Source organism: Lagopus muta, chromosome 2 (assembly GCF_023343835.1).
Source record: "Lagopus muta isolate bLagMut1 chromosome 2, bLagMut1 primary, whole genome shotgun sequence".
NCBI classification, from domain to species: Eukaryota; Metazoa; Chordata; class Aves; order Galliformes; family Phasianidae; genus Lagopus; species Lagopus muta.
In genome coordinates, this window is record NC_064434.1 from 70,439,434 (window position 1) to 70,454,203 (window position 14,770).

General features: G+C 44.9%; 1 protein-coding gene across 1 annotated transcript; it reads left to right on the plus strand.

Moving 5' to 3' along the window:
* The first annotated feature begins 1,913 nt into the window (after positions 1-1,913).
* Positions 1,914-14,343, plus strand: LOC125689033 (centriole, cilia and spindle associated protein). Its single transcript, XM_048935807.1, has 3 exons — positions 1,914-2,270; positions 7,143-7,450; positions 10,390-14,343. The coding sequence occupies exons 1-3, from the start codon at positions 1,991-1,993 to the stop codon at positions 10,561-10,563; spliced, it is 762 nt and encodes a 253-aa protein (XP_048791764.1). The 5' UTR covers positions 1,914-1,990; the 3' UTR covers positions 10,564-14,343.
* Positions 14,344-14,770: the final 427 nt, after the last annotated feature.

The window sequence follows — 14,770 nt, forward strand, 5'->3', positions numbered from 1 at the left end:
CCACTGATCCTCCTCTAGCACCTGCTGCTACAGAGCATGGAGGAAGGCTGGGCTGTAGGGTCTGATGCCAGCTCTGCCATCAGCACGTGGAGCTCCTGACTCACCTGGCCTGCCACCTGCAAGAAGCCAATGATGGAGACTAGAGGCAGAACTAAGGCCCTCCTGGGAAAAGGCCTTTAAAAGTGAAAAGCATGTTTAGAATTCATGTTCATGTTCAAATGATGTCTCCAGATTTTTAATGAAGGAAAACAACAGCAAAATATGTGAGGGAGGAAATTCTTATAAATACTGTAGTTCTTCATTCAGGCATCTGTGGAGCTGAAGCTACTTAATAACCGGCTACTCTCAGCCTGTGTATGTAGATCTCTGCCATGAGGCACTGAAGCCAAAACTCATTAGGATTAAAGAAATAAATGTTTACATAGCTACGCTGAGCACATCCAGAGCTGCTGTGCTGAGGAGCTGGAGCAATCCCTGCGTGTGTGCATGGAGCTGTGCTAAGAGGCTCTCACAGGAGTTGCCTTTAATCGCTGTCATCTAGCTCAATGTCCTCCCCCAGAGCCGCAAACAACGCCTCAGGGCTGGGTAGGGGTGATGGCTGGCATGAGGCATGTTGGGCCCTGCTGACTGGCCTTAGGGGCCCTGTCCCACAACTCCTTAGGGATGGCTGTGGAGGGCCATGAGGAACGTGCGTGGGTAAGGTGTGGCTGTTGGCATAGCATAGGCACAGCTGGGTGTCTCCACAGGCTTCTGTGACAGGCCTTTTACACAAACTGTCCCTAGTTAGTTCTCAAGCGTGCCTGCTGCCAATCTGCCCATCAATGGGGGATGTATTGCAAGAGATCCAGGACAAACTGGAGTGTATGGACAGCTGGGCGCTCGCTTTCATGGCAGTGAGGGAAAATGGCCCTCAAAAAGGCTGGCACAAAGAAGGTGAGGGCTCATAACAGCAATCAGGCACTGTTTGCAAAGTGCTGACGTCCTGTTGCCTGCCCTGAGTGAAAATGCTGGAGGTGGAGCTGGCAGCGAGCCGGCCTGCTGTTGTGGTTCTGGTGTCCCTGTGTGAAGGCTGAAGCATGAGTTAATGGCTGTGAGATCTGTGGGCACTGGGGTGCCTGTGCTCCCTGTGTATGGCCACGTCTGCCTCCGCAGAGGGCTGTTTCTCTGAGGAGAGACAGCACACAGGAGGAGAGGAGCCGGTGCTCCAGGAGCCAGCTCACAATCCCAGCTGCCCATCCAGTGCTTTGCAGGGTGGTTCAGAATGCCATTGAGCACACAATTACCGCTTCTGGACAGAAGGCAGATGCTGCAAACCCAGACCTGTCATCTGCCATAAATGTCATCTGCCCATACATCCCTGGTTTACTGGGGAGCAATCTGTGCTCCTCCCTGGCCCAGGCGGCCGCGTCAGCCCCGCAGCTGGGCGAGGGCACAGCTGGGCGGCGGCGGTGGGTGGCAGCGACACAGCGGGCGGCCACCAGAGCCCGGGGGGGTGACGGGCACGTGTTAAACGGGAAGCCGTGTGGTTTGCCTGCGCCAGGGCGGCACGGATCGATCGGCGAGAGGACTGTATATCTCGGGTGTCTCTGCCGGCTCCAGCGATCTCATTTACGCTGGTTCGGGCGAGCCGGCCTTCACCGTAGCAAGGCGAGAGGAGAACGACGTTTGCCCGCTGCCTAAAAGTAGGAGAGCCTCCCGCCGCGCTCCTGAAAGCCGTCAGTGCCCCCCTGTGTCGGAGCAGGGCGCCGTTCAGTCTCACTGCACGGCCCGGCGCACACCCCGCCACTGGGTGGCGCTGTCGCCAGGCGACGCGAGGAGGCTCCGGGGGGTGTCGGCGGCGTCGCGCCGCGATTGGCGCGGCGGGAGGGGCGGGGCCGGGCGCCGCTGTTTGGATTTAAACGTTGCAGCGGGAGGGGCGGGCTCGGCCTGCGGCGCAGCGCTACGCGCCGTTCTGTGCCTGTTCCGCTCCCGTTCCCCTCTCGGCTCCGCCATGGTGGTGCCGGCGCGGCGCGTGAAGACGGAGTACATGAAGCGCTTCAAGGAGCCCAAGTGGGAGTCGTGCGGCGCCTGCTACCTGGAACTGCTGCGCTACCGCCTCAGCCGCCGCCTCCTGGAGCAGGCGCACCGGCCCTGGCTGTGGGACGGCTGGGAGCAGGACAGCGTCGGCGGCAGCGGCAGCAGCACCGTCGGGTCCCCCTCGCCGCCGGGAGCGGGCAGCCCTCCGCCCGCGCAGGAGGAGGAAGCGGCTGAGGCGGGACGGGCCGGCCCCGGTAGGAGCGGGGGGATGGCGGGGGTGGCTGTGGCGGCTGTGGCTGTGTGCCTCCCTGGGAAGGCGCGGCCGGGTCAGGTGCGTGGTCGTGGCTGGCGGAGGAGGCCCGGCCCGGCCCTGGTGGTGCCGCAATGTGGACGAGCTGCTTGGGGTTCCGCGTGCAGCGAATAGGGCGAGAGTATTGCGCGTCCTGCTCTGTGTGCTGTAGAGAAATCTGGGCCGGGAGCTTCTCAGGGAGAAGCCTATCCGTGAGCTGCGGCTGTGGAACCTCAGGGACCCGCAACGCTGAGAAGCTGGGCGTCCCTTTAAAGAAGAGCGTTGTGGTAACTCATCCTGACTCACAGCCGCTTATGTAAACGGTTGCCATGGGAGCAGCGCATCCCTGCAATTATATAAGCAGGTTCTCTGGCGAAAGCGGCAGCACCAAGCTAGGCTGTGTGCCAGTGACTGGCACATAATGTTACTGCTTCCCTGGACCTGCGTGTGACATTCTTTTGTCTTTGCTGAACACTGGGTCCCTGCTGATACCCGAGCTCTGTGGTCTTGGTTTTGCAGTGAGTCAGTAACCCTGAGCCAGTGTAGAGCTGCAGTCCTCACAGCAGCGTGGGCCTGTGTGCCACCCGGCTGTCATATGCCTGCTAAAATGCTGTTAGGCTGAAACACAGCTCCTCAGTGTTGGGAGAAAATGCCAAGACGACAGGAGTGGTTAGGGATGCTCTTAAGAACAAGGTCTGTTTGAGTTGAAGGAGCTGAGGTATGCACAGGTGCTGGCTGACAGGGTTAAACACTCTATCCCTCCAAAGCCATGCAGTGATGGCAGCAGCTCACTGGGATGAAACCAGGCCGGAGTTCCTTGGTAGCTTGATTCCATTTAGGTCTGCTTTAGCAGCAAGTAAGAAGTTGTTAGTTGCAGATGTGCTCATATAAGCATATTCTGTAGTTAGTAATGGTGTGCGTGGTCTGGTTCTGGCTTGTGTGGATGTCTTTTCACCTTTGCTTATCCTAGCCAGCAGTACTGACCTGAGCAACGCAGAGGCTTTAGGCAGCAGTAGTAAGGTTTGTGGCTGCTGTAAGAGAGTACCTGATTCTTTCTGAGGTTCTTCCCATTTACTATGGGAGGGAAAACCTGTATCTGATCTTCATGTCTTTGCAGAGTGACTTTCTGCAGGTATTTTAAAAGCTTTAGCAGAAGATCTAAAAGCAATTCAGGTTTGGCAGCTGGATTAAGTGGAAATTTATTATATACTCATGGACAGCTTACTGTACAATCAGAAAGCAAGCAACTTGGTATTAAGGAATTATGAAGGTGCTATTTTCTTTTGTTCAGTGACTTCATAATTAAAAAGCACAGAGGATATAACATACAAACCACCACCCCATGAATCTTTCATTATTCGACTGCTTTTTTTTCTGAAAGGACTTAATTACGCTGAAATGCTGTGGGAGCAGTGAGTGTGCTAATGTCAGTGATGTTTTTTGTCTTCTGAATCTGACACCCACCCACACGCTGCAGCATCCTGGTTGGGTTGTTACCTGGCTACTGATGCTTCTCTCTCTCCTGGAGGGAACCAGATTTCTGCTAGAGTTTGTGGCAGAATGTGCTTGGCCAGCAGTAATGTTGCTGAAATCACACATGCAGTGTTTTTCTTCAAGAAACAATTACCTGGTTTTTTTTTTCCACTTAGTTCTGACCTGTGAAAGAGCACTGACAGCAGTTCTTGAAAGCTTCTGTTATCCGTATACAAAGCTGGTTTTATTATTTTGCAGCTTAACTTCAAGGCTTAGTGATGTTGCTCTAAATTATTACCAGCATGAACCCCTCAGATGGCAAATAGGATGATTGCGTTTCCTTGCTGTATCTGAAAGATATTAAGGTGCACACTGAATGGCAACTTTGGCTTAATTCCTTCTTGCTCTTCACACTTGGGGGGGGACGGGACGGGACTGCTCTGTAGAATGCATTTAGGCCTGGACATGATCCAATAAAATCCTGACCGAAATCAACTGGTCTAGTTGACACATACTCAAAGCTGTCAACCCCATGGTCTGGTAAGTGAATGACAGGAGCTCTTGGCAGCAGTACTGCAAGCAAACCTGCTCCTTGTGAAATGATACTGTTGCACACACATCCAGGATTAGGCCATCTTTCCAGCCTTATTATGACTTTTTTGCCTTCATAGCACTTTATACAGAAGTTTTAAATGACAGCAGTGACAACTTTGTGTCAAAACAGCTGCCACACAATAGACTGGATTAGTGCATCTGGGTAGAAGACCCAGTCTGAAACTTGTTCCCTGATCTGTCATGATGCTGTAGGAATGCTTGTTGACCCAGCTGCCCCGGGAGGGGTGGCTGATGCTGGAGAAGAAGATTAACAGTGTCACTTTAGGAATTTACAGTGATTCAAGGATACTTCAGTGTCTTTTGGGTTGAAACAAGTTTTGCTGTCAAGTCAAGCTAGGTACAACTTTCTTCAGCTGGTGAATCTAATCAACTCAACTGCTGTGTTGCTGGTCACTCGGTTATTGTGCCAGTGCCTCACATGAGACTGATCTTGAAGCAATGCTGCTGCAGCCTGTTTCAGCTGTAGTAAATAGTAACTATTTTCTGCCCAGCTATAGTCAGTTAGTGCCCCTCTTCAGGCCTTGAAGACCTGTGCAGTTGGGACCTGCTCAAGCTGTCATGGTGTGTAGGAGATTGCTTGTATGGTACCTGTTCTGGGAGCTGGTGTGTTTGAACAGGGTACCTCTCGAGATGACTGGGAGCAGTCAAGATGACCCAGTGTTTCCTGCTTTGTTACAAAATGCTTCCAAACCTGAGGTAGTAAGGGGCAAACACTTCTATGTAAAGATAGTAGCACTGACCTCTCAGACTTGTGTATCTGACCAGAAGGTTGGTACCTCCAGCAAGTCAGCAGAGCCTTTGCCTTGGAGGTCTCATCAGCCTGGTAGAGCATGCACAGCTTTAGATGGGGGGGGAAAGCACCCTCAGCTCCTCTTCAGGCCACTGGAGAGGAGCTGTTATGTAAGTTGGGTGATGCAGGAGGACTCAAGTGACCTCTTCTGGGCAGGAGCTTTCTACTGCTGTGTTGGGTGGGCCTGGCAGCCTGGTTCTGCTGCTAAGCACTTAATCCCCTCCTGTCCAGTGTGCTCTGTTTAGCATCCATGATGCGGTTTTTAAATGTTCCTAGCTTTTTCCCTATGCTGGCTAATCCCTGTAATGCCCCAGCAAGTCAGTTGAGTTTCCTGTTCTATTCGCAGCATGCATTTAGCAGTGCCTGCCTGAGCTGGCACACTATGGGGGAAGGAGGTAGATTTTGCTGACAGTTGAGCTTCCTGAGTAGCTGGGTTTGGTTCCTCCCTTGCTATCAACTGCTGCTTTTCTCCTTGCTGCAAGGAGTGCCTAGCAAAATAGCTTGGATATAAAATGTAATTGGCTGTTTAAAGCATCCACCTTGTACCTTCTGAGTTTTATATATGTGAACTGTGGGAGTGAGCTCATTAAAATACCTGCTGTAATAGCAGGTGCACGTAAGGTGCCAAAGTATACTCTGGTATACAGCATTTACTGCAAGACTGTGCAAGATTCTGCATGCCACTTAGTCATATGCTTTTATAGCTATTTTGGGACAAGTTGGCTTCATCATTTCTGCACCAGCTGGGACTGTATCTGAGCGAGCTGTATCCAGGCTTGTCTGTTGCCTTGAAGTAATAACTTAAAGCTATGCTCCCAATGCAATCATGGAGACTCCCCTCTTTTCTTTAATTTGAAGGCTTTAAATGCCATCTCTGTTCTGCTGTAGACATGGAAGGTTTTTCCTTGAAGGCAAGATTTGACATACCAAAACAAAAGCACTCTTATCAGATTCAACAACAATATGCCTGCCTTCAGTGTCTTTCTGAAATATTGCTGCAGTGCTCAAAAAAGTGCTCAAACCAGTGGGGTGACATGCAGAAGGAGGACCTAACTGGTCCCCTCTTAGGAGTGGCAGCGTAGAGAAACTTGTGGGTAATAAGCTTTTGCAAGGGAATACCTCTGTGCTGCAAGGATCAAAAGCACTACTGGATTGGTAATCAGTGTGCTAGGTAGGTTATGTCTGTTCTGGCAAAGCTGGGTGGATGCTGTAATGAAACTAAAGCAGTGTCAGATTGCTCATGCATGAAAGTGATTTGCTAAATCAAAGCAATTAGCATGAATGATCCTTGTTGTGTTGTACGGATGGGCAAGTCCTTCTGCTTTTAATGACAGTACTTAAGTAAAATTTGTTATTGTCTGTGGTCCACACTGCAATATGTAAGCTAGCCTTAAACTAGATTATTTCATTCAACACCAGTGCAGGAATCTTTCCATAACCAGTAGCATCATACTCCTCTTTCCTCTGCATGCAAACAATCAATGCCTGTATGAATAATCAGGGAGTTTGAAAAGGAATCACTTCTTTCAGTCAAAGCTTATAGTATGAGAGATTATTCTCTGGCTGGCAGCATCTACTTGCTACTTAGCAGTCCATCTGTTTGCTGTCTGAAAGATAGAAGGATGAAACAGTGAAGACAGGAGAGCACTGGAAACAATCTTACTGCATGTACAGCACTGCTTGGAGCTATTAGGCATCTGTAGCCTCACTAGTGAAAGGTGTGTTTAAATGTGGCAGCTGATGTATTGAGGGACAGGCTTGAAAATACTGATTGCTAAAGAGTGAAAGCATATAAGCAAGGCATGCCTCTAATGCTAAGGAATTAACGACTTCTTTCTTGGAAAAAAAAAAGCACAGTTTTCTGAGAGATCTTGAGATCTGCACTGAGAGGGGCAGTGCAGATTAAACAATATCATGTTGTCATTGAAACTTAAAGCAGAACTTAATTTTTTTTTTCAGAAAAAGAAAGACAAGATCAAGAAAAGAATCAGAAAGAAGAGCAAGAAAAAACTGTAGAACATACTTCCACAAAGGAAGCAGATAAAACTTCCACGAAGGATGCAGATAAAACCAGCCGTACAGGACGACGTCCAAGCCAAAGTGCCTTGTCCAGTCGTAATGATCGAAGATCAACCAGAAGTCCTCAAAAGACAGATGGACCAAAGGAGAATAAACATCCATTTGCTCTCTATGGGTGGGGAGAAAGACAGACAGATACTGGAAGCCAGAAAACTCACAATGTCTGTGCTTCTGCTTCAGTGAATGAAGTAAGTAAAAGCTGCTTTTTAAGTGAGAGAACTGACTTAGTGCCTGGAAAAGATATTGCTAATATCTAGATAAAGACTTTTCAGAGGTTCTTTTATTTGTGATCACGTGGGGAACTGTAAAGACTTTCAGCGGCCTCTGTGTTTTGCTGTAGTGATAGTGTCTTACAAATACTAGCTTGCAGTTGTGCCAGAATGAAGTGAGGGGCTTATTCCACTCAGTTCCTTTGAACTGGTGTCATTTTTACAGGTTTAGTTGTGATTGAGACTGTACATGAATTCCTTCAGATAGCCCTTCTAGGCTGTGGTGTTTTCGTGTGTGAAAAGGCCTTCAAAGTATCACAACCCATGTCTGGATGCCTAGTTTGGGGTGCTGCAGAATCTTCCGAAGTGTTTCCCAGAAATGGGCAGTCTTCCATCATATCCAGTTGGGTCTGTAACAGAGTGTTTTCTTGGAAAAAACAGCAAATGAGTTGTTTTGAAGAGACAGAAATGGCTTTTCTTTCTCCTCATCAAAATGAAATAGTAGTTGCCACATTAAAGGCCTGTAGGTACAAGAATACAATGGAGGACTGAATGCACAGAACTTCTAGGAGGCGTAGAACCCTTCTACCTCTAGGAAATGGAGGTTTCATCAGGCAGGAACACATCTGCCCACAGCTGTGATAAACAGTGCCATAAGAAAAGGACAGGTATGGGATGAAAGGTGATTGATGCCACTTCTAGGCTGAGTATTGGTTATGTGCTGTATAATCAATGAATATTAAGATGTTATAATTATGAAATAAACTAGAGAGTTTGGCAAAGCAGATAACGATAACAAAAAGAGGATAGATAGAAAGCTTACCTGTATCCTGGGCTCACTTACAAAACACCAGTAGAGGTGATCTCCAGAAGAGATCTTTCCCCACTGGTAGCCAGCTCTTAAATAGGTCTAGGAGGGGTGGAGCCTGGCTCCATCCCTTCCGGCAGCACAGGTGAATTGCCTTCACCTGTGCTCCTCTGGCTGACTCATGGCTCACCTCAGGTGATCAATCAGAGGTTCAGGCCGTGACTCAGCAGTTCCCATACATGTGCATTCATACTGGTCACAGCAGGTATCAGCATTTTCTAGTAGAGTGTGCTTCAGGGGTAGAGCTGTGATCTGTAGTCCTTGCTAATGCAGCTGTCATTGAAGTTAACATCTTCGTATGGCAGTCGAGAACTTGGGTTAGGTATGGAGGGAGAAGCAGAGGAAAGCAGAGAAGTATACTTCAGCTGTTGGTAGGTCTGACAGTACAGTACTGTCATTAGGTTTATTGCTGTAACTTCATTTAATACTAAAGATGCTTGGCATGTCCAACCTGAGTAACTTTTAACTGTTTGTCTTGAACTCTCTGCGTTTTACTAATACTTTAAAAATCCGATTAATGCTTGGCTGTCTTGTTTCTGACTATTTCAGTGCTACCAGCAAAACTGGCAGTTCAAAACATATTTCTGCATTCTGAACAAGAGAAAAGCAGCAGGCAGTTAGCACGAAGCATCCCAAAACAGGCAGGTAGATAAACATGGGTATAGCGCTGGGCTGTGAATAAGCAACTCTTCCTGCAGCAGTCTTCAGGAATAGGAGCCCCAGTGCTTTACTGCTAAGCTGTCCAGCAGGCTGTTTCAGCATGTTGCCAGTGGGGAGCTTTGGTAGCAGAGCAGGCTGTCAGTGTCTGATGGACTGCAGGGCTGATGTAAATATTAGCACAACAGCACATGTAAAATTCACATGGCCATGGGCAACAAAAGAATTAGGTTCTAAAATGCCGTTTCCTTATTTAACAAGAAATGATAAGTTTGGAGTGCTAAAACTGATCTTTTCAGTTCTAGAACTCTCCTGGTAAGATACAGATTCACTCTTTCCAGCATCTTGTCCTTATCATACTAGTAATGCAGAACCTGAATCTATGACCCAAGACATCTGAAGCCTGACTTCCAATGGGCTGTTCTGGAAGGGATTTCAAGTGCAGTCTTTTTTTCTTTCTGGATGGCTCTCCTCTTAAGGAAATGAGAATGGGTCCTGTAGCTTTTGAAACAAGCTGCTCATCCTGGTAATGGGTGCTGTTACTGGATCAATAAGCTTAGGTCAGTGGTGGTAATGGCTGACTGATGCTTTGCTGAAGCCTAACATATGTTGATGTCCAACTTGAGCATTAACTGATGCTTTGAAAGACTTTTACTATTACTTGTACTAGAAAGAAGGGTATAGAGCTCTAAAGATCAGGTCTCTGGATTGTAGTGAATGGAACGACTCCTCTGAAACACTTCCAGTTATCTCAGCCATGCATGTAGCACTGCCACTAGTGATGCTTCTGTAATGAAGGTCTACTTACTGCCTGGTTAGGTTACTTTTCCTGAATATTTTCAAGTTGTTACTCTTATCTGACATGGGAGATCTTAAAATCTTGTGATAGAAATCAGCAAGCATAGAGGTTGGCTCTTGAGACCATAGTTAAGGAAATTTATATAATTTCTTAACACAAAAACGTATTTCTGTGGCATGTTCTGAAGATTAAGAAGCTCTTAAGTGCCTTATAATGAGTCTATAACAACTGATCGTAGTACTGAGCTTAGATTGTTAAGGGTTGCTTGGGTGTACTGAGGATAATTAAGAATTCTAAACAGTAGCAAGATGAGAAAGGAGGTTATTGAATGTCAGAGTAAGATGAAGACAAACATTTTGAATGTTTCAATACTTAGCAGCACAGAATCAGAAAAATGCAGAATAGAATTGGAGGCATTTATTTAATGGAAATGCATATGACTTTTGGATAGTGGTGCAAATTCCAGAGGTAGGTGTTTTGGTAGCAAACTGCTTCTTCACAATGGGGGTAGGGATGAAGCAGAGGTGACCCTTGACTTTGCTGTGAGGTTCTTAGTCCATTTTCCTGCTTATAATGCTAACTCTGATCTTCTAGATTCACGAATCTGCTCTACGAGCAAAGAGCAGGAGACAAGTGGAGAAAAGGAAGCTTTCACAGAGGCGAGTACGATCAGCAGAAGCAGAGAAAGCTTGGCGGATAAAGCCTTCCCCACCAGATAACCCCTGGATGACGGAGTATATGAGATGCTACTCGGCCAGAGCTCGGTGAATTTGGATTCAACTTGGGCATCTTCACAAGAAGTTATGCATATCAGGACACTGGTGCAAGGAACCAAACCATTTATGCAAGGTTTTTATAGGGAGTTTCCAGCTGTTAAAATATTTGTTAAAGTATTTTTATCTTGGCTACCTACCTCACAGTGGGGTGTCTAGTTGGAGCCATAACATTTGAAGAGGCTTTTAAATATAGCTACCCAAATTTTTAAACAATTCCCCTTTTGGGAATCTTTCTAATGAGTTTCAATTGACTTGTTTTGAGGGGGGAGGGGGGCTTTGCATACTGGCAATCAAAACAAACTCTTATTTTATTGATATTGGTTATGAATAATCTGCCCCTTACTTTAAAAGATCTAAAGTCCTCCAAATCACAAGGAGGTGGTGCTGGGGGGAGGGAATGGGAGGAAGAAAGGGAAGGGAGGGGGAACTTGAAAGGTGTGATGGAGGTGCCTTTGCATTTATTTTATTAAGTCAATACTTGTACCAAAATAAATATATTAAAATGGGCAACAGAAAGGCAAGTGGGTGTGGTAAGCAGCACTATTGGGTGTGGATGCTTCAGACAGACAAATGCCAAGTATTGTCTGCATACAGAAGCTTCAAAAAAAAAATTAGTAAATCTGCTGATTCTTAATTTTCATTGATGCTTTCAAGGTTATCTGTAATAAAATACTAACTTTCAGAGCAAGAAACAGCTGCAGCAGAATTATTGTGCTGTTGCTGTACCTGTTGCACTGAATAACTGATAAAGACAATCATCATCTGACAGCTGCTGCTCAAAAAGCAGCTGCTTGTTCTATGAGTATCAACTTGGCACCACTGTACTGAGCTTGTGGTCACACTTATTCTGTGCTTAATCGTGTAAATGCTGGTTTATCAGAGCAGGCTGGCTTCTGTTTAGTGAAGTCTATTTTTTTATTACTTATGAATATTTATCTATGCTCAGTGGGGTTAGACTGCAATATGTATTCCATTTGGTGGTACTGTACGAGTGTGCTAAATTAGAGGCTTTTAACTTGAACCATTTTTGATAAAATTTAGATGAAGTAGAGGAGCCTTAGCCTTCTGCCTCAAGGTTGGTGCATAACTCCTCAATAAGGGGGGGTGAGAGCTGGGGAGGAAGGAGATGGTATCCTTCAGTAGAGTACATAATGGAGTTTGGATGCTTTCACTTTGTAGGTCTTTCTTTTACATACACTGTCTGTCAAACCCACAGTGATTTTTTTTTTAAATTCAATCTGCTATGAATGATTTGTCTGAAAATTGAGCTTTAGGCAGGTGACTATGGTTATGAACTTCAAGTTTAGTTCAGATGTGCTGTGTTTGTTATATATGTTGTTTACCTTACTTTAACAGTTTTGAAGCTTGCTTTTTACAGACGGGACCATTTCTCACAGGAAGCACACTTAACACTGCTGCAGCAGAAGCCTGTGCTTCACTACCCAATCTCATTGAATCAGCAGGACTAGAACCCCTGCTGCAACAGGGACAGTTAAAATGCTTAGTGAAGTCTGATTGTTGATCTTCAAGTAATTGTGGGAAGACAAAGTATTGTTGCCTTCTAATCTGATATCAGTAAGATGGAAATTAAGATTAAATAAACCTTTAATAAGAAGTTTTAGAGTCTGTGAAATTATAACCTGATTTTTCAAGTGTATAACTTACTTTAAAAATCCAAACAGCTAATGTTCAGGATGCCTACCAGAGATTTTGCACTTTTAAATCTCAGAAAGTATGGTTGTCTGATCCATGAAGAATGACTATTCCAACTTCTCAGCAAAGCACAGTTTAGAACTTCCTAAAATTTCAAAACAGCATTCCAAACTGAGGTGAAATTATCCAACAGAATGTTTTTATTCCACATGAGATTTTTATTTCTTTGTATACCATTTTTCCTATTTAAAACATATTTACAGCAGCTATTTAAGCTGCTTTGATGCTGTTTCAGTTCAGAAATCCACTCTAGCTTTGAACAACAGTATCAAAGCACTCAGTAGTACCTAACAGCCTTGTTGTGTGGAACACCATACATACACACCTTTGTCTTTGTGGACTTCGTGTAACTGGCAGATGAACTATGTGCCCTCTGCATTTTGTTGCATTAAGCAGGTTCCTTGGTGGGACTCGTCTTGCCATACTTTCCATGCCAGTTTCTAGAGTTCCCACTGAGAATGGGGTGAGCCAAGAATCCTGCCTTAAGTACTCATTCTTGGATAAGCTGCATTTCCTATTAGATTTCAGTTGCAAGGTTTTAACAGTTTTCTGCCTTGGATACTGGGTACCAAGCCTGAGAAGTCTCCAACTTGGTCACGATCTGCAGAACATTAGAAGCATGTTCAACACCATCTGGACAACTATGTACTGAGGAAATACTCGTTTTTATCCTTGTCTAGATAAGAGCTGTTCCCCAGAAAAGAAAAAAAGTTGTTAGACAGTAGTGGCAGTAATTGGGTTATGTGAGTCACGCTTTTTCAAATGGTCTATAGTTGAAAATAATCTTGATTGCTATGTTGCTACTATCTTAATTAAGAAACATAATGCCTGAAGTGAGGGGCAAATTATTCTGCTGAGTAGGTAGCTTGCTTACATTTGGTATTTGCCTTTTTTGAAAGAAAAAAAAATAGGAGGCTTGCTTAGACTGTGTGAAACAGTACAGTCCTGATCACTCCAAGTTGTGTATGCAGAGTATTTGATATGCCAGGCCAAAGTCTGGAAAGCAACTTTTGTGTTTTGACATAAAATTTGATGGAAAGTCTTTTTTTAAAACACAGAAGCTGTAGCTGCATTTCATAGATTGATAGAATAGCCTGTTTTGCATTAAATTCAACTTGCTCAAAAGTGGAAAACTTAGTGAATGTTTACAATATCAATTAAGAAAGTTCTGACTTGTCTTGCAACAGACTGTTGAATTCAGTCAAGTGATGAAAACTTGTCGCACCTGTTGTACAAGTAAAACTTTGTAAGAACATGGTTAATACACAGTTGTCCAGTCTTCATGAAAGTTTACTCCTTTCAGTTTCTGAAAGCACTTAGCTAAATGAGACCTGCACAATATGTAATGCTGCAATTTAACTGTAGTGCTGTATAGATTAGTGTTTACAATGTGAAATGTTGCAATGAAAACTGCATATGAGTGTCCCTGTGAAGTACGGTAGCATGCTTGTTCAGTCAATGCTGTCACACTCTTTGCAGCTATGAACTCCAGATTTCTTTACTGGAAGTCTGAAATAGTCAGGGTGATATTTAATTTAGAGCCAAACTTAACTGTTAGGAACAGACCTGAATTTCTGGTGAAGAATTCTATCAAAGATTAATGCATATTAATCAAGTTTCACTATGTGGGGGAACATATCTGCCCTTCTAACTTTTTAACATGCAACTGAATTACAAAGGTCTCTGACTCTCTCTCTTTTTTTTTTTTAACCATGAGGACCAAAAGCTAGCAATCTGAGGAGCTGTCCAGTAAACCTGCATGTGCCAACTTACCTTCACTTTCTGCACTCAGCAGCAAAGCCATATGTAGAGCCTGACTTAACACCTTGACAATAGCACCTATAAAATTAGGGGTAGAAGAGAATGGGAAGCTGCCTCAGCTCCTGTTAGCACTGGATTCACTTTAAAAAAAAATATAGGGGAAACAGCATCTAAGCTTGAAGTAATATGTGGTGTTTTTTTTAAGGTTTTTAATAGTACTTGTTTTTAATGCTTCTGTATTGTCTATATTTAATAGTGTGGTGTCAATTTGTATATGTGAATAAAATGAGTGACCATCTCTTGGCTGCTTATACTGTTATTTTTTGGCTCTCAGCTGTTAGAGGGTTCTTACAGACTGTGCACAAACTATGGTTTCTGGTTCTATGCCCTCCCTATGAGAAAAGTAACTAATGCAACTCTTTACCCAACACCATTCTTTACACGTATGTCAGTTTGAGAGCTGAATTTGTATTCTGCCTGTAGTGCTCTCTCAAATTCTTAATACCTTTTCCTTACAGAGAGGTCAGCTGTGCTCTCAACCTGAGTTGCCTGTTAGTCTGGAAAAGTTCTAAGAGCAAATACAGGATTCAAGGTGTATAAACATCTTCTCATAGCTTTTAAAAAAGCATTTCTCACTTCTGAAATAAGGCATTGCAGGAGCTCTAGGGACATCACTGTTTAGTGACCTGAAGCAAGAAGACAGACAAGCGAAATAAAGGCAAGTG

Bases quoted from the DNA above. Each gene is read 5' to 3' on its own strand.
- LOC125689033 (XM_048935807.1), top strand. From the start codon at position 1,991: ATGGTGGTGCCGGCGCGGCGCGTGAAGACGGAGTACATGAAGCGCTTC. The intron at 2,271-7,142 runs GTAGGAGCGGGG...TTTTTTTTTCAG, and splicing joins GGCGGGACGGGCCGGCCCCG to AAAAAGAAAGACAAGATCAA. The intron at 7,451-10,389 runs GTAAGTAAAAGC...CTGATCTTCTAG, and splicing joins CTTCTGCTTCAGTGAATGAA to ATTCACGAATCTGCTCTACG.